This window comes from Ammodytes marinus, assembly GCF_949987685.1.
Source record: "Ammodytes marinus genome assembly, chromosome: 17".
NCBI lineage: Eukaryota > Metazoa > Chordata > Actinopteri > Uranoscopiformes > Ammodytidae > Ammodytes > Ammodytes marinus.
The window spans coordinates 5617145-5637033 of NC_137221.1; the positions used below are offsets into that span (position 1 = coordinate 5617145).

General features: G+C 42.1%; 2 protein-coding genes across 2 annotated transcripts in view; one reads left to right on the forward strand and one right to left on the reverse strand.

Annotated features, from left to right (window-relative positions):
- Positions 1 to 762: 762 nt before the first annotated feature.
- LOC307263715 (class I histocompatibility antigen, F10 alpha chain-like) lies at positions 763 to 7552 on the forward strand. The gene is made up of 6 exons (XM_080044940.1): positions 763 to 901; positions 1723 to 1989; positions 4212 to 4490; positions 4972 to 5268; positions 5602 to 5715; positions 5848 to 7552. The coding sequence occupies exons 1-6, from the start codon at positions 832 to 834 to the stop codon at positions 6033 to 6035; spliced, it is 1215 nt and encodes a 404-aa protein (XP_079901066.1). The 5' UTR covers positions 763 to 831; the 3' UTR covers positions 6036 to 7552.
- A 7996-nt stretch (positions 7553 to 15548) lies between these two features.
- erf (Ets2 repressor factor) overlaps positions 15549 to 19889 on the reverse strand; it is a 48968-nt gene continuing 44627 nt past the window's right edge. Inside the window, exons 4-5 of the mRNA XM_080045030.1 lie at positions 18660 to 19495; positions 15549 to 18199 (exon numbers count right to left, since the gene is read on the reverse strand). Of these exons, the coding sequence (XP_079901156.1) occupies positions 17540 to 18199; positions 18660 to 19495 (1496 nt within the window). The 3' untranslated portion in view covers positions 15549 to 17539. The remainder of the gene's footprint in view (positions 18200 to 18659; positions 19496 to 19889) is intronic.

Consider the following 19889-nt stretch of genomic DNA (forward strand, 5'->3'; position numbering starts at 1 on the left):
TCATTTCAACCTAAAACAGTGAGGATGAATATCAACTCATGGAGACTATCTTGTGTTTTACTTTCATGTCTGTATTGACATTAGGCCTAATTTCAGCCAGTGTCACACATAAATACAATGTCTAATTGGACATGGACTTCAGAAAGGGTTATACCACTTTCCCCTCCATCTCATTTACTAACCAGACGGTTTGATTGAACACAAACCTGTTTAAAACAACATATAATAAGAGTTCACACTGAGTAACTGCACTGCTGCACATCAGCTGCAGGTTTGAGCCACTGGGGGGAGCACCTCACCACATTTACTCACTAGAACATCAATAAAACCTCACTTTGATTTGCTGTTAGTTGTTGATATTTGTATCTGGACTGTTTTCAATCCCAGGGCAGCGAACACAGATCAACAGAACAATAAGACTCTACTGCATCTCCACACACTCCATTCTATCTGCCCTGTAGCTGGACAGTAACCTCTGACCTTTAACACATGTCTGCACACTAAAAGTCTACAAAACATCACACAGGATCTGAGCAGGAGAAAGTTTAATTCTCCTTTAATGAGAACAAAGCTGAGACATCAAACGTAAGCCCCGCATGTCTCCCATCCTCTTATAAGCAAGTATTATGGGCTGAAATGGGCTCATTTAAGTTTCACTTTCGTTCATAACCTCTCTGGGTCAGTTTTACCCAGATATAAGTGACGTTGGTGCTCGAGCTAAATTCCCATTGGCTCAGAGGGAGTTTGATATAAATGCCTCTCCTTGGTTTTCCCCTTATTTCACCTCTGGAGCTCGTGCTGGTATCAATGTTTCTCTTTGGATAAAGAAACATGAAGACCACGATGAAGGAGTTGATAGGCCTAGTTGTGGTTCTTCTGTGTCTACATGGCGCGGCAGCAGGTGAGTCAATAACGTTTTAACTCGCTTTATTGTAAAAGAAAAGTGCGTCATGTCTTTATAGTCTGTAGCCTACTATTTGTGATGTTTGGTTGTCTTTTATAGTCTGTATTTGTTTAGTTCGAGGACTCTATTGCAGATTTTTGGAAACGCTTATTCAGATCTTAAAGTTCGCGTGAGTAGGCCTACCTGTAGCTCAATCCTGTCTGCAACTCATTGAATAACAAGTCAACATAACATGTTTCTAGGTAGCCACTGTTCAATTTCTGACAAGAAAGATAGACAGTGGGTTTTTTTTTTCTACCCAAATGATCTATTTGTGGGCCTTTATTGTAGTTTATTTGATCAGGAAGACCATTGAGATCACTACGGTCTGGTTGACTCATAACTACGCAGAGCGAAACATTCAGATAGATAAAGAAAACTGGAAATAACATAAACAGTTTTAAAGAAAAGTGTTATGTTGTTAGCCTGAGTGCTGTTGTTAAAGACTTTTAATTATATTTTAGTTTGTTTTCTTCTTCTAAGGAATAATAATGAACTAGTAGAAACATGTCACTATAATAACCTACATCTGATCAATTATGTAAAACTAAAAAAACTAAACAATCACTGACAACCTTCTGGACATAGAAATTAAGTTCATAACGCCACATTTTTTACATTAATTATTGTATTAATTGGTATTATTATTAGGATCTCCTGAATGTAAAGTAGATGTTTTTTGATTCTGTGTTCAGGAAATTAACTTTATTTATTCAGTGATTTATAAAACTGTAAAAACCTATAAAAACTGAAATGATTTTGTTAACTTTTTCTCACAGTGTCTCACTCTCTGAAGTATTTCTTCACTGCATCTTCTGGAGTCCCAAACTTCCCAGAGTTTGTGGCTGTTGGGATGGTTGATGATGTTGTGATGGATCACTATGACAGTAACACCAAGAGAGCAGAACCCAAACAGGACTGGATGAGCGAAGCCACAGCAGATGATCCTCAGTACTGGCAGACGGAGACTGATATACGTATAAATGCCCAGCAGGTCTACAAAAACAACATTGAAGTGGCAAAGCAGCGCTTCAACCAAACTGGAGGTTTGTGTTTGACTTTCTCCTGATAATGTTTTATTTATTGTCATTCTGTATTTTAGTAAACATCACTTCACACACACACACACACACACACACACACACACACACACACACACACACACACACACACACACACACACACACACATACATACATATACACACACACACACACACACACACATACACACATACATACACACACACACACACACAGCGACGTTGCCGCTGGTGCCACTTCTCGTGGGCGTAAAGTCCAATTCTTGAGCCGCACACTCGCCCGCAGATGGAGCACGGGAACCCTGATGCCAGGGGAACACCAGCCGCCCGCTGGTGTCGCTGGGTGCGCCTCTCGGATCTTCTGTCTTGTTTTTTTTCATGTATTTGGGAAACTGCCCTGGCACACGTTCCGTGCCAGGCAGATCTATTAGTGGCCAAACACACACACACACACACGCACGCACGCACGCACGCACACATACACACACACACACAAGCACACACACACAAGCACACATACACACACCGTTCTTATTCGGTCAGGAGAGTTTTATTCACTCAGATTAAATAATTTGATGGAGGCTCCCCTTTGCTGAAACTCAGTCAGACTCAACAGAAACATTCCTGAGACTGAGACCACTGCATGCTGCTGAACTGATACAGTGTTTCTGTCCATCCCATAATAACCAGCAGAGATTATTAACACTGTATCTCCTCTAGATCAGATCAGAATAACTCTACTGAGCTGACAACATTGCGACCTCGAGTGTGCTATTGCTTTTATACAGCAGTTTTACAACTGAAATTCACAAGTTAACTTTAAAATGTTATCTTTAATCATTTAAGAATGTATTTGCTTCCGCCAACACAAATAGTTTGTGTCAACAACTTGACGGGACTCGGAGTGAGCTCGTCCTGCAGTGTTTACTCTGGTAACATTAACCACGGCGGCCCGATGTCCCGTAAAAATCACCAAAGAAACGGAACGGCGGATCTTAATATAGTTGGTAATAAGGTCCCCTGCCCAATCCAAACCCCCACGCTTCATTTCCCAGAGTTTATGAGTGTATTTCGGCCCGGGGGAAGTAACGTTATACAATGAGGTGGGAAAACTAGGCTAGGCTAAAGCTATGCTGCGCTCGTATTATTCAGCAGCCTGAGTTTATCTCCACACACTATTGCTGTCTTCAGTAACGTGAGTGTGAGCGACTACCGCACACTGTCTCTGTCTGTGTGTGGCAGCGATGCCCTCTCACAGGGGAGAGACTCGCCACAGTCAACCTGAGTCACACACACACAGATAACACACAAGTGAAGCTCCGGCTCATCAGTGAGCCGCGGAGTGATTTTGACAGTTGGTCTACAGTTTGGTGAACAGTCCGAGTGATGTTGTTCGCTCATATCAGCACTCCTTCAGAACGCTCAGAAGGTCTCTCGTCCAATCAAATCACTCGCTCAGAACCAACTGCTGTATAATAATTCATATTAAATACTGTTTAGTCGCACAAAAGAAGCAGTTTGCAGATTTCACCTCAGCCTCTAGGAACATGTGATGAACATTTTCACAATTTTCTGACAGTTTAAAATAAGTAAATGGTTCATCTCCTAATCCTAAAATATAAGATGAATTGATAATGAAGGTATCAGTAGTTCAGCCCTAAATATAAAGTAGGACTAGACTAGATTAGATTAACTCTCCTGTGCTGACCACAGTGTGTTGGTCGGTCCCAAGAGGCATCAACCAAAGTCTGCAGGTGTAAACAGCTGTTGGTCGTATGGGATGATTGACAGATGGATGGACCAATCAGGACACAGTATCATAATGGTCCAGTTGGTCTCTGCCTTACTGTGAGCCGTTGTAGTAACACACTGAGACAGGAGACAGTGTCCGTGCGTGCGTGCGTGCGTGCGTGCGTGCGTGCGTGTGTTCCTGCAGCTCACATGAAGCCACACCACCTTCAACAGTGTAGGGTCTCACTCTGTCTCCCAGCAGTCTCTGCCTCTGTGTCTCTGGTTCGTCCTCTGTCCAGATGATGATTGGCTGTGAGATGTTTCCATTGAGCCAATAACAGCAGGAGGTGTAGATCCTCTGTGTTGGTGTCTGTGGATCAGTGTGTCTCTGTGGGAAAGATGTGATCTCATCTGATTATAGATTACTGGGCCGGGATTACACTCTGATTTACTACAGTCTCTCTCTCTCTCTCTCTCTCTCTCTTTCTCTCTCAGGTGTCCACATGGTCCAGGAGATGTACGGCTGTGAATGGGACGATGAGACTGGAAAGATCAGTGGTTTTAGACAGTTTGGTTTTGATGGAGAAGATTTCTTGGTAATGGACCTGAAGACATCGTCATACATCGCTCCAGTACAACAGGCTGTCATCAGCAAACACAAGTTGGAAAGTAACAAAGCTTTTATAGCACAGGACAAACAATACCACACCCAGATTTGTCCTGACTGGTTGAAGAAGTATGTGGCCTACGGGAAGAGCTCTCTGCAGAGAACAGGTAGAATCACATGACCTGAAGTATTTTAATGGACACAACAATGTTAATATGACTTCTTTGTTTCTAACCAACAGTAACATTACAACACACAGAGATCCATTGTCCATTATTTACATACATTTCTCTTTCTTTCATTTTCACCCTCACTGCTCTCCATCTCTCCACCTCTTTCTTCCTTTCTATCACACACTTCACAACTCTTTCTTTCTGCTGCATTTCAGCTTTTCTCAGTTTTTCTCTCACCGTCTTTCTGCCACTAAATGTCCTGCTTTTCATCTCATCGCCCTCATATCTCTTCATCCGTCTGTTTTGTCCTCTGTCCTTCCTGTCTTTTCTCTGTTACACTTACAATAAGGTTAATTTGCATTTCATATATAACGTATCCTATATAAAATGTATGTGTCCTAAGGCCTTTAAAATAAATTGAACAGGAAGGATGATATATAATTACCTGTAAACCATATTTCTCTTTGCTCTCCAGACCTTCCCACAGTGTCCCTCCTCCAGAAGACTCCCTCCTCTCCAGTCAGCTGCCACGCTACAGGTTTCTACCCCAACAGAGCCGTGATGTTCTGGAGGAAAGATGGAGAGGATCTTCATGAGGGCATGGACCACGGAGAGATCCTCCCCAACCACGATGGATCCTTCCAGATGAGTGTTGACCTGAAAGTTTCACCTGAAGAAGACTGGAAGAAGTACCAATGTGTGTTTCAGCTCTCTGGGGTGAAGGACGACCTCCTCACAGAACTGGACAAAGCCGTGATCAGATCCAATAAAGGTAAGATTGGAACCAGAGGTGATGAATGTGGAAACACATTATAGTTCACTGTAACAGTCCTGTAGTTCATGTATTTATATGTGTTCAATGGTTAGTTATTTTGTTTTATGCAATAAACCATTGCACTTTTCGACCCTGACAAAAATCTTTATTTTTTATTATCATTTTCATTTGTGTTCATGTAAAGCCAACGTTTTAAAGAGATGTAAAGGAATTACTGTGCAATGTCCTTTTCCCACTGATTCATACATTAAAATAAAAACAGAATTTTCTTAATGTTTATTAATTAACCTGTTTTATCACGTGATTTGTTTGTTGTTATTTGTTCTACAGCGAATGCCAATTCCAAGGTTGCCATCACTGCTGGAGTGGCTGTTCTGGTCGCCATCACTGCCATCACTGCCATTACTTTAATTACTGGATTCCTCATTTATAAGAAGAAAAAAGGTGAGAGACCAAAACAGGAAAATTGTCTCTTTTTTTCCAGCATTTTTTAATTTAGTCTTTGAGTGGATGTTGATGTTGAGACACAGTTTCATGATCATATGACTAAACCATGTTGATGTCCCCCCCACCCAGGCAAACCTGTCATCATTACCCATCAGCCTCGCCCCTTCCCCAACCCCCAACTCCAGCCCCCAGCCCCCCTGCTCCAGCCCTCAGCCCCCCTGCTCCAGCCTGACTCTCAGGACCAGCCAAGTGCAGGGAGAACTGAAGAGGCTAAAGATGAGGAAGGCAGCGGAGCCAGTTTGCTGATGGAAAATTAAGTCACATGTAGTTAAAATGATTTACATTGACACAATATAGGAAGAAAGTAAAAATTAATGTGGAGACCAATGCACGCTAAGCAATAAAATTAGAGTAATGATTTTTTTTAATACAAAATCAATTAAATAACAGCAAAAAATGAAGAGAAAAATAACGCTGACCATTTTAATCAATAAATAAAAAATAGTTTTAATATTTCCAGCTCCTCTCAGATCAAATCAATGCTAAAACTAACAGGCAGCAAATGTGAACATTTTGTAACAGGCGTAATCTGTGATCTCTGTCTGGTGAGGGCCTAGTCAGAAATCATGCTGCAAAAAAGTATATAAGTAAATATAAACTGAGTGTCATCAGCATAACTGTGGAAAGAGATGCCATGTCTCCTGATGGCATTGCCCAGTGGTAGCATGTATATATTAAAAAGTAGTGATCCTAGAATTGATCCTCATGGTACCCCATAGGTAATCTCATACTGTTTTGGAAATTATTGTCCATACTTATAAAAAACTTTCTTCCACAAAGATACAAAGTGAACTAGTTTAAAAATGTCCATAAAGTTCTGGTCAACAGCTACTTCTCTTACTTATTCTAATGTTCAGATTTATTTTTGTTGCTCAACATGTGTAACTATTTAATTCACTTTGAATTCAAATACTTCTGTTATGTCTGGGTTTTGTTTGGGTGTTCTCTTCCCTCCTGGTTTGTTACTGATTGAATGAGCAGGTGTGGTCAATCAGGGAGCAGTGAAAGCAGGAGGAGAACCAAGGCTCTCCCTTTGTGCCCTTAAGCAGCAGACTACGCGGGGTGGTTTATGGGTTCTTCCCTTTGTCTGGTGGTGGTTGGGTTCGTGTTTTAAAAATTAAGATTTCAGCTTGCTTTATCAAACATCGTGCCATTTTCCCCTCATATATCGGTCTCAGCCTGCTCAGCTTTAGCTGGATGTCATGCAGAGCAATGATAGTGTTTTGTTGTCTTATTTTGAACTAGTATTTTTACTAGTTTTATTATTATTCATATTTAATAATAATAATTTAAACAACTCTCCCTGATCCAGACTCCAATCCATCCAAGTAACTCTAATTGTTACTCCCTTTTACTTTTGTTACTTTTTTTAAATTGAACAACTTGTAGAAAAAACCTAAATTTAACAAATAATGTATCAGTTGTACTCTTTATGTTATATACAAACATTTAAAAATTGAAAAACTCTCTGATACAACATCTGTGGAGTTCCCCTTGAACAGTTTTCTGCTGTGTCTCTGAGTACTGATGTGTGTACAAGTGTAACGCTGTATTCAACTCAATTTAAACAACTTTATTAATCCCACTAGGGGGATTGTTTCTGACCAAGTTGTATCCACAGAACACATGTCATATCACACAAGTAGAGATGATCTACAATCTGTGCAGTTTGTATTGATGAGATATATTTTTTTAAAGTGTTAATGTGTTGAACTGAATTGTGTTCTAACACCAGTCAGATATAATGTCTGAATAAAATACAATGCTGAAAATATCACCTGAAGTTGTAAACTATTAATTTGAATTTTTTCCAAATCACATTTTCAATCATTCGCTCTCCCTTTTTTCTTAACTGTATGTGTGTGTGGAGGAGAATAATTGAGGATATTTCTGGAGTGTATCTCTCCCCCCCCCCCCTCTCCATTTTTACTATTTGAAGAGATTTGGCTTTAATGATCAAAGTGCTAATGAAAAAACTGTTTAGGTAAATGTGTGTATGTGTTGTTTAATGGAGGGAGTTTAAAATATGAGAGGATTTTTAAGGAATCAGCTTTGTTAGAGGTATTTAAGTTTCTTTGAGCAGTGAGGCTGCTATTAACACAAAACACAATCTAAATGCATTCATTTATAATTGTTATTTTGAATTATACTTCCAGTCATAGTCATGGATCATGATGATGTTTTGCCACAAACAGAAAGTCAGGTGACGTCCTCAGGTGGTTTCCCATCAGCAGCTCAAAGGCAGAAACATGATTCATCCACAGGGGGCGCTGTCACTCTGCTGACTCCTCTGTGAATGTAAACTAAGGTTGCGTTCCGAATCGCATACTTTCTACTATATAGTATGTAGAAAAAAGATTTAGGATGTCCCGATTCTTGTGGCCAGATTTAGGATGGTTAGAATACCCGGATGGTCTACTTCATGCGGCCAAGATTGTTAGTGTTGAAAAGTGCATCCTATTTGGGCGATTCTGACCCACAATCCAGTGCGCACGTGAAGTGACGTAACATCGACGAAGCCTATAGGTCCATGTTATGAAAACAAACGGGGATGCAACGGATATAAAAGCAAGAGGCAAGATCAAGGCGCAATGTTATGATGAAATAAGAGAGAAAAGTATGTCCCAATAGTATGTCTACTGCATCCTAACTAGATTCTTTTTATCGTCGGATGTAGTATGTAGAATAGAAAAAAGAAAGAGTATGCGATTCGGAACGCAACCTTTGTCTTAGTCACAACATCACGTCTAAGCAGGCTTTAGATGTTGGGGGTCCTGCAGCCTGTGTCCCTCATAGTGAAAGTGAAGGCGGGGCGCCAGTCTTAACAGCAGGGTCCCGGGAACAATACATCATGGTAATCAGCCTTCTCTTGTTGGGACCTGGTTTGTGTCTGAACTCTGACCTGCAGTGACCCCCGTCCCATAGCCAGACTCCAGCCCCTCTCTCTCTCTCTCTGCTGGAGGCCAAACACACACAACACACACCCCCTCCGTCAGCCTCCTGCCAGCACGGGACGTCCCATGTTAGGATGGAAGGGGGAGATCAAACACATACTGGAATCATTAACAGGATTTAGAAATGAAAATGAATAAAAACAAAGAGAATGTAAAAGGAGAAGAGTAAATTAGTATATACTAGTAGTAGTATGTAGTAGTAGTATGTAGTAGTAGTATAAGACTTTTCTGTTTCCATTTTAACCTGCATTTGTTATTTTATTTAAATCTTCTATTTCGATTAATTCACTTTTAAATGTTTTATTTCTATTCATTCGCTTTTCTAATGTGTCTTATGTATTTTAATCTTGCCCCTGTAAAGAACTTTGAATGGCCTTGTGTCTGAATTGTGCTATAGAAATAAACTTGCCTTGCCTATGGAAAATCAGATGCATAGGTCCCGTCTCAAATAGCTTTTACATTTATTTAGAGAAACAATTTACCACACAAAATAAACTAAAGTCCATTTTGTATGTTTTGCATAAGCGTTGGTTTGAAGTGAACTACATACAGCTGCGGAAAAAAATGAAGAGACCAGTCTGGATTTTTCTTAAATCTTCATCTCTACATTACTTATTGAAAATGCTCTTAATGACAATCTTTTTAATGTGAATTTGGTAGAAATGTTGTCAGTAGTTTATATTATAAAATCTAAATGTTCATTCTACTCAAACATATGCCTTTAAGAGAAAAACAAGAGACACTGAACATTTGGAGTGGTCTCTTCATTTTTTCCGCGGCTGTACAACTGAACTAGTACATTTAGTTCAACTAGGCCAACAGTCACATTTGCAAGTAGGTTAGTTCAATTATTATTTTGTACAAATAAAAATAAATTCCTTTTATGTTTATGGCCCACCCATGTTTGTATAATATACAGGACTACAGACATAGGCTACATATATATGACGTCAATGTGAGAGGCATTAGTAGCCTACATTTCAAACTATAAATTCCACCAATTACTTTTGAGTATATAAATTGCAACGCCACTACGCCAGAAAAAAGTTAGTTAGTGTTTTAGAGACTTTTGAAACATTGAATTGAGACCATTTAAACACCATTAAGCCCTTATTATGTTAAAGTTATATTTCAATACGTTTACCTTACACATGATGGAGAATTATTTCCACTGTACAACGAGTTTCCAGACGGGCGACTCTTGACATGAAAATCCCTGCGTTCCAATCCCCATACTTCCCTACTATTTAGTACGCCAGAAAAAGATTTAGGACGTCCCAATACATGCACGTCAATTGTAGTATGCTGAAAATACATAAATGCCCCACTATCTCCAATAGCATTTTGGAGTATTCGTCTTTATTCTTGACATTTCTTGACATAATGAAAAAAAAACATCTTCCATATCTGATTTTTTTTCTCTCCTGTGGCCCTAAAACTCTTCTGTACTTTAGTATGTAGTGTAGTAAAAAGAAAGAGTATGTGATTTGGAACGCAGGGCATATGTTTAGGGTTTTGTGTGAACACTCTTCAGGCAGGGCAAAACGTCAATTATCAAAACACGTCACGGTTTCACGCGCAAGTCTCGCGAGAGCAGAACAAAAAGGTCCCGAGATTTAGATGTACTGAAAGGAACGGACAGCAGGGGGAGCCAGAGGTTTGGCGGGAAACTAACTGGAGGCGTTTTGCTTCGATCCAGCAGTTTTAAAACTTTCCCTGCGTTCGAAATCACATACTCTTTCTTTTTACTACTCTACATACTAAAGTACAGAAAAGTTTTAGGGCCACAGGAGAGAAAAAAAATCAGATAAGGAAGATTTATTTTTCATGATGTCGAGAAATGTCAAGAATAAAGGCCTACTCCAAAATTCTATTGGAGGTAGTGGGGCATTTATGTGTTTTCAGCATACTACAATTGACGTGCATGTAGCCTATTGGGACATCCTAAATCTTTTTCTGGCATACTAAATGCTAGGGAAGTATGGGAATTGGAACGCAGGGTTTGTGAAATGATTATTATACATCAACAAGACGAAAAAGCTCAGTGTGTTGTTTTGTTTTAAATGTGCTTCATATTGACACATAAGCCTTGTTGTTTAAGAGTTTTAGTTAAGATAACAAGGTCCAAAATATGTCTAGTGTGTGACTACAGAAGTATGGACATAAAAGTCATAAAAGTGTGAAACATTAAACTTTAAATTAGGCTACATAACTTTATTTTACTCTCATACACTGAGAGAGTAGGCCGCACATTTTAACCTGCAACCTTGGAATCATCTGAGGAAAGTTTGTTGGAAAATATACGAAATACAGGCCTACATTTTTAATATCATTAATAAAAGTTATTGAGTGCTGATGACTTAACAATTGAAGTTTATTTATTCCGCTGCTCACAACAACAATCATTGAAGAAATGGCACAGTATGATAATTTTTTTTATTTGTTTACAATTAACAATGTGCAATTTAAAAATGTTTTTTACATCAAACTACATATAATAAACCATTACAAAGACTGTTTTTGAATTACCATTAAAAATGTATCTAATGTCAAAGCACAAGGCAGAAATAACGACACTATGACATCTCCGTATGTTCCCTCATGACCAAGAATCTGTTCCAAACCTTTTTTGTACCTGAATAGAAAGGGGTCATCCGCATGTTCCCACAGCCCTATGGTCCTGAAATTGGCGATTAGGTTCAGGCATCACAGCTGGGTGATAGGGTTAGGGTACACGCACGCACGCACGCGCATGCACACACACACACACACACACACACACACGGTTAGGGGTAAGGGGACAGGGAGAGGTTAGAACAGGAGTGATACAAACACACAACGACACACTATTATATACAGTTCCGGGAAAAATGAAGAGACCACTCCAAATGTTCAGTGTCTCTCGTTTGACTATTTATAGGCATATGTTTTGAGTAAAATGAACATTTTGGTTTTATAATATAAACTACTGACAACATTTCTACCAAATTCCCCCCAAAAAATTGTCATTTAGAGCATTTTCAATAAGTTATGTGTAGAGATGAAGATTTCAGAAAAATCCAGACTGGTCTCTTCATTTTTTCCGGAGCTGTACTGTAGTTATTTTTCTTCGGGCTGTGGGAACATAGACCCGCTCCCACTAGAAAGGAACAAGGTCTCGTCTGGCTCCAGAAGGTCGACACAAACATCTTCCCTCCTGAAAGTATTTCCATCGTCAAAAAACAAATTCCTCCCATCAAGGTCCTTCTCCACGGCAGCAGCAGACGACTACCAGCCAAAAAACTATCCATCACATTCACACAGGCCTATTGTAGGAAGAAGTGACAATGATTGTGTGTTTGTTTGTGTGTGTGTGTCCCTGCAGAGATTTTCTTTCATAAACTGCTCCAGGATTTTGACAGAAGTACAAAGCACTTGACTTGCTGTTGACATGAATGAATGCATGGATTGGATTTATATAGCGCTTTTCAAGGCACTCAAAGACGCAAGCATTCAGAGGCGAGATGAGGAAGCAGGTTGTCGAATACAAAACCACAAACAAGCGTCAAAAGTACAGAGATGTGACTCACTTTAAAAAGCTGCTACGAGGAACTTTGAAATATTTCTGAAACAGTCAAATTTTTCTTCTTTTTTTGTTCATTCTTGCAGCTGTAGTTACTGGGTGAGCGTACCTGTGACAAAGGCATTAAGAAAAAACTATATACAAATAGCGTTCTTTGCACTGATGGTCTCGTTTGCTGTTACATGTCATTCATGATCATCAGAAGAAAAAAATTGACTGTTTCAGAAATACTTAAAAGTCCCTTGCAGCAACTTTTAAAGCTGCAGTGTGTAGAATTTTGGGTTTTATTTCCTAGCAGATTTTGTAGAAAGTAATTATAATATCCATAAGTACATTTAATTTAGTGCATATTAGCTGAAAACATTTTTTTGAATTATTATTTTTTCCCTTAGAAAGGGTCTCATATATGTCCATATTTCTGCATATTTTGGACCAAGGCCTAGTGCCGCCATCTTGAAAGTGTCATAGTTGGAATGTCATCAGGTGCATTGTTTAAAATTTAGAATTGTTCTTGTCCTTGAAGGCCACTGTAGCTTCTGTTAGTATTCGAAAGGGTTGGGGTTACCCAGGGAGCGTTGCATTCTAGAACTTTCTAGAACTTTCTTGATGATGTCATATTACACACTGCACCTTTAAGTCAGTATTAGTAAATTTTTTTCTCAAATGAAGTAATAATAAATAAATGAAAGAAAGACCCAGAAGCCGACGTCCATTTTAACCTTTTTTTTAATGAACCCTGATTATTGTTTAATTACAAATGAACAGAGAGAAGAGAAACAAGAAGTACAGGTGGTTCCTCCATGATGAAAAACAAAAACAAAATTAAAAATCTCTAAAGTCTCTCCGTCCGTCCGTCCTCTGGAGTGACATGAGAGGGAGAGCAGAGGCAACGGGACATCTCAAATAATACAATACAAGGGTTAAACAGTACAAACGCTCTTTTCTCAATACAGAAAATACTCCAAAATGGAAAATATATATATATACACAACATAAAAAAAAAATAGAAAAAAAAATTAAACAATTATTTCTTTCTTCCCCCGTTTGCTGTATATCATGTGGGGTTAATCCTCCTCGTGTCCATGGCGACAACAACAACAACAACAACATGGTTATACAATCAGCTCGAGTATAAAAAAAAGAGTAAAAGAAAAAACATAATGGTAATGACTGACTGCACTGGAGCAAAAACAACTAGTTTGAAGTACATGGGAAAGAAAGAGTGCAAAACTGGAACGAAATCTCACAGGAAAAATTTAGGAATTCATGAAAGAAATTTAAAAAAAAATAAAAATAAAGTCCGGGCCATGGCAAGAAGAGGGTACAAAATAATCATCAAAAAAATACTCATGTTAATAATAATATAATAATTACAAGAGTAACAGTAATATGTCTGAAAATAGTACAGAAGAAAAATGATAAAGAACAACATCTATGAAATCGAAGGGGGTGAAAATATCGACAGTTTTTTTCTCTCTTGTGTTTGTTTGAAGCCACGACAGGTAAAAAGGCAGCGCAGGTGCAATGCGTGGTTTTTTAAAATTCACCAGACACTTGGAAACTATTTCAACTGTCCTTTAAAAAAGTTAAAACCCTTAAATGTTGTTTTTTTAAAATCGCACTTCTAGCGGCTTACACAAAGATTTAGGGTCCGATTCTAAGGATGGAAGTGAGAGTTTGAGTAAGAGTCTGCTGAAGAAAATAAAAAGACCATTTTATACACGAGAGACTGAATCTGGTTGGACAGTAAGACATCACCTGACCCGGGCTGAGACCTGAACTGGACAGGTTTACCAATAGTGTGTTGAATAGTTTAGTCTGTGTGTGTGTGTGTGTGTGTGTGTGTGTGTGTGTGTGTGTGTGTGTGTGTGTCCGTCTGTGTGTCCGTCTGTGTGTATCACATTACTATAGAAAACCACACACACACACACACAGGCACGTACACACAGAGCAAAATGAGCGAGTCAGGTTATGGGAAGTCCCTCTCTCTCCACTCGGCTCTGAGGTTTTGTGATGCCATTTCCTCTGTGTGTATGTGGGTAGTTTTTGTATGGGTTGTGTGTGTGTGTGTGTGTGTGTGTGTGTGTGTAGTTTCTATGGTTTGCCATATTCCCCAGAGAGACTGCGGGGGCGTGTGATGTCACATGTGATGTCACGTTTCCCTTTATTCTAGCCACAGTAAAGCCTCGCTCTAAGCGGGACGCAGTGTGTGTGTGTGTGTGTAATGGCAAGACACACACACACACACACACACACACACACACACACTTCTCAAGTCCACAGTCCACGCTCAAACCAAAGTCTAGTCGTATCAGCAGCTGCGGTTCTGCAAGCGACGCAAGACTGCAAAACCGGCAGCTCCAATCAGAATGAGTCTTACTAGCTACAGCCTTGTTCGCCCAATCAGAATCAGTCTTACTCATTACAGCCTTGTGCCCTCAGTGGCCTTTAAGCAGGTCTGGGTCTAACGGTTCACACAAACTGAATTTACCTTTTCTGTGTTCGACTGCCCTGATGTGGTAAACCCCGCCCGGCTGCCACTCCGGGGTTAGTGTGTGTGTGGCGTATAAAGCAAACGCACCCACTCACAAGGTAAATATGATGTGACCCCGGCTCTGCTTAAAGTTTCTGCTTGTTCCGTCACACCCTCCGTCCCCTGAATACACGACAACTGTTATTCTTTTTTTTTTTCTTTTTTTACAATATAAATATAAAACTTGTTCTCAACGGTCACGAGAAGGCAAGGGTGAGAAGGCAAAGGCTGGAGTTATACTGGTAATAATATGCCCATTAGAATATATACATCTTTACCATTCAAAATAGTAGGATTTATTCGATTCCTGATTTATTTTTATTTTTTATCAAATGACCACATTGAAATATAATATTTGAATTCAATATATATATATATGTGTAGATTGACTTAATCTTCTGTATGTCAAAAAGACAAGGCATGGTTGGTGCTGTGTGAGTGAGTGAGTGGGAGCAGTAAGGGGTTAACTTGATAAAAACCCATGTTGGCTTTTAAAAAAAAGGCACAATCCTTTTTGTTTGTTTGTTAAAATGGGCAAAAAGTCAGTTTCTTAAAACGATATATTGAATAAAACGTCATAAAAATAAGTTCTTAATATCTCAGTGAGGGAAAGTTTTTTTTGTTGTTGCCTGAGTTAACCTTGATGCTAGAACATTCATGACATGGTTCCCCCCCCCCCCCCGGTCCCCCCCTCCCCTCTCCCCCTCTAGACTTAATCAGTTCGCTTCAAACAATTCGCCGCTTCTCAAAACATCACGTGAACAAGATTTCGGCTTATCGTCTGTTAAAAATACATGAAAAACCTCAGAATCGTCACTGCAAGAAGAATGCCCTAAAAATACTGTCCGTGTCTCTAAACGGAGGCACGAGAGAGAAGAGTAAAACATAATATAACACAGAGGGGAATGCAGAAGAGAGCAGTTGATCCGATTGATTGTTGAGGGTAAAACACTGCGAATGCCCTCCAACCTCCAAAACCCTTTTTTAAAAGATTGTGCGACGTTTAAATCGGTGGTGGGGAGGTGGGGAGGGGGGAAGGGGGGACACAATTAGCTGCGACACCCTCTGTGTTCTCCAGGCCTGAAGTTTTTACACCAGCTTCGGGTCCGCACACACACACACAGACAGAGACAGACACACACAGAAACACATACAGACATAGACACACATACACACAGACACACACAGACAGACAGACAGACACACATTCAGAAACACACACACACACACACACACACACACACACACACACACACACACACATACAGACAGACACACACACACACACACAGACACACACAGACAGACAGACACACACACACACACACACACACAGAGAAACAAATGTGTGTGTGTGCAAATACAGGGCTACAGAGGAAAAGTCCGGGTGTTTTTTTTCTTCTTCTGTACAGTGGAACTCAAAAGTCCATTCCGCTGGATGACACGTCTAGTGACACAGAGGAGGTCAAAGGTCAAAGTTCATCTAAATCTGCCCCCCCCCCGCCCCCCCCCCCCCCCGTATTCCAAGACTTAGTTCTGGACTGTTTCTCAATATTTACAATTCCCCCGTCCGTCCACTTTCGTATCTTTATACTCTGTAGTAGTGAGTGAGTGAAGGCGACTGCACACACCAGCCAATATGCAGCCGCCATTTTGGAGATTTTGGAGTCCCGGTGAAAAAGGCCTGTGATGATTGGAGAGACATAAAATCACTTCTCAAAAAAAAAAGGGAAAAAAAAAAGAAATCTCTCTTCAGTTCATGCTTTTTGCTGTTTTTCACTGGAATCCATCTTTGTAAACGAGAGAGTGAATGGTGACGTGCGCGGGCAGAGAGGCACTTCTGTAATCTCTATGAGGGCTGTTTGAAAGTGTTCTTCTTTTAGTAACGTTAGGATCTGTCTGTTAAGGTGATGTCAGTAAGGAAGGAGGAAGGAGGAAGGAGGAAGGAAGGAAGGAAGGAGGGGGTTTAACACCTTTCAAGCCGACCAGATTCCGGTCGAGTAAAAAGGAATTCAATCTACTGCTGTACAAATAATCAGGCTGCCTTTGTGATCTTCAGGGATTTGTTTTTCTCTCAACCAGATAATCGGACTACATCATCACCAGGTTTATGGCATAACTGGCACTAAGAGGGAGGGCGACAGGAGATATTAAAGAGTAGACTCCCTCTGTGTGTGTGTGTGTGTGTGTGTGTGTGTGTGTGTGTGTGTGTGTGTGTGTGTGTGTGTGTGTGTGTAGGGCTCCTACTGTTAAAAATGCGAGTTTGGTTATCTTCTATATGTTGTAAATGACATAAAAAATTTAAAAAAACACTGTCTGCTGAGTTCATCATGTTTGATTGGATACCAGGGGCACAGAGGCACAGGCACGTCTATGGTTAAGGTTTTAAAGTGTCATTAATGTCTTGTGGCCGCTATCCAACACTACTGACTATTGCATTCAAAAATATTCACGTAATCTTTCTAGGGAAAATATATTGTTTTGTGTGAAGTCGTTTGAGGATACTGTGGGGCTGTGAGGACTTTAAAAAGAGCCCAATTAGTCCGTAAGTTACTGCACCAAAAATATAACTTTCTACATATGATGCTTGAGGACTGAATGTGTGTTTATAATGTGTGTGACTCAGAGATGTGTGTGTGTTTTGTATCTGTGTAGAATCCCCTGTGTGTGTGTGTGTGTGTGAGTGTGTGTGTGTGTGTGTGTGTGTGTGACTCAGCAGCCAGTGTTCTCCAGGGACAGCTGTGCGGTGGCCCTCTGCAGCTCTGAGCTGGCCCTGCGCTGGGTGGGTGGCGGCGGCAGCATCAGCCCTAACAGCACCCCGTTCCCTCTCTCTTTCTCTTTCTCTCTCTCTCCCTCCTCTCCCTCGTTCTTCACCTTCTTGTCCTCCGCCTCATCCCTCTCTCCCTCGGCCTCCATCTTCTGGTCTTCGCTCCAGCGGCGTTTGAAGCGCAGCTTGAGGGGGATGCAGCGCGAGCCGCCGGGGCTGCTGGGGGCCGGCTCGCTCTTCAGACCAATCAGAGGGAAGAGGGGCAGAGTGGGCGTGGCCGGAGTCTTGAAGACCTCGTCATCGTCGTCAGGGCAGTCGTCGTGGTGACTGTTACTACTGCTGTGTGTGTGTGTAGGAGGCACAGACAACAGGCCGCTCATGATGCTGGTCCCGTTGGCATGGTGATGGTTGTTAAGGAGATGGTGGTGGTTGTTAAGGAGATGGTGGTGGTGATGGAGGGGGTTGAGGAGGTGAGGAGCGGTCGCCGCGGTGAAGACGTCTCGGCCGCCATCTTCCCTGTCGTCATGGTGACAGAGATCGTCCTCCTCGCTGATGTCGGTCACTTCCACCTCCTCGTCCGACTCGATGTCTGAGATCGGCTCCACCTGCACAGAGGGACGGTTACTAGGGTTACTAGGACACTTTATGATGATACACTGGTTACTAGGGTTACTATGGGACACTCTATTATGACACACTGGTTAGATGCAATATATCTAATATCTATTATATCTATATCTATATCTAATATCTATTATATCTATATCTAATACTACACGTCTTTAAAAGTTTTGAGAGATATTTATGAAACAATAAAACACTTCATCCAAGATGGAGGCAGCGATTCTGGAGGAACGCTTGTTGTCAAAATCAGTGAATGTCTTTCTCATCATTAACTGTAAAACACATCGTAGGCCACGGAGAGACCCGGAGCAAACTAGCATCTCTAATGCAGTGGGGTGCAAACTAATGAGATTATTGTTTATAACGTTATGATAGTGAGTTAGTGCAGGAGCCGTCATAGGGGGTCCTATCTTCTTTGGTCAGTCCCAGTAGCAGCCTCACCTTGATCTTGGGCGGGCCGGTGCTGTGTGCCTGCCCGGTCCCCGTGTAAGAGGCGCTCTGGCTGGAGGAGGAGGAGGAGCCCCCCTCCCTCTGCTTACGGCCCAGCGGCGGAGGCTGCAGCTTGAACTTGAAGGGCGAGGGGTGCGGCTCCGCGTCCTGCTGGCCCAGCGGATGGGAGAGCTGCATGGGGGCGGGGTGCAGGTGGTGGGCGGGCCGGTCCTGGACGGGCCGGTGGGGCTGGGGGATGACGATGTTGGGGTAGTGCAGGAAGGCGCGCGGGCTGAGGTGGTAGTTGTAGACGGACTGGTGGTGGGCCTGCAGGTAGTGCTTCATGTCCTCCGGGTTGAAGGAGAAGTGGGAGCTGAGCATGGGGCTGCCCAGCCCGGGGGAAGGGGTGTAGGGCAGGTGGGAGCCGGGGGTCATGGACAGGGCCGGGGACAGCAGCCCCCCGGGCCCGGGCAGAGGGGACACGGGGAAGGGGGACAGGGAGTCTGGGTGGTGGCGGTGGGTCGGCCGGCCCAAACCGCCCGGGTTGGGGTAGATCCTGAAGAGAGAGTCGTGGGGCAGACGGGGGGGCAGCAGCCCCCTGAAGCCTCTGTCCTGCCCCAGGGCGCGCTCCTCTCCCCCCACGCCCTCCTCCAGCTCGCTGTTGGTGGACGTCCCGTCGCTGCAGTCGCTCACAGAGCCGCGGGCCATGCGCCGCGCCACGGAGCTGAACATGCCCGGGGAGCGCAGCTCCTCGCTGGAGGACAGCACGTCTGAGGGCGTGGAGGGAGGGAACCGGAAGTGAGTTCCTCCAGACGGGACAGGGGGGGCACTCTGCGGGACGCCCCGACCTGGAGGGGAGGGGAGAGGGGAGGGGAGGAAGGGGAGGGGAGGGGAAGGGAGGAGAAGGGAGGGAAGGGGAGGGAGAGGGAGAGAGGGAGAGGAGAGGGGGGAGGGGGGAGGACAGGGGAGGTTTGAATGATACTTTAAATACACCAGATATCTAGGCTGCATAACAAACAAACCAAATAAAACAAACTGATAATGCTCATGAAGATTTTGAGTTCTAAAAGCAGGAGCTGTTAACAGACAGTTAGTTTAGTTTAACTTTGTCATTAGTAACAACAGCTACAAGAGGTTTGGACCCTGGGATGGATTAAGACACACAGTATGTTCTCATCTATCTCTGAGGGCGTCTACGTGTGTCTGTCTAAGTTTGTAATATAGCAATCTGAGCTCTCTGCT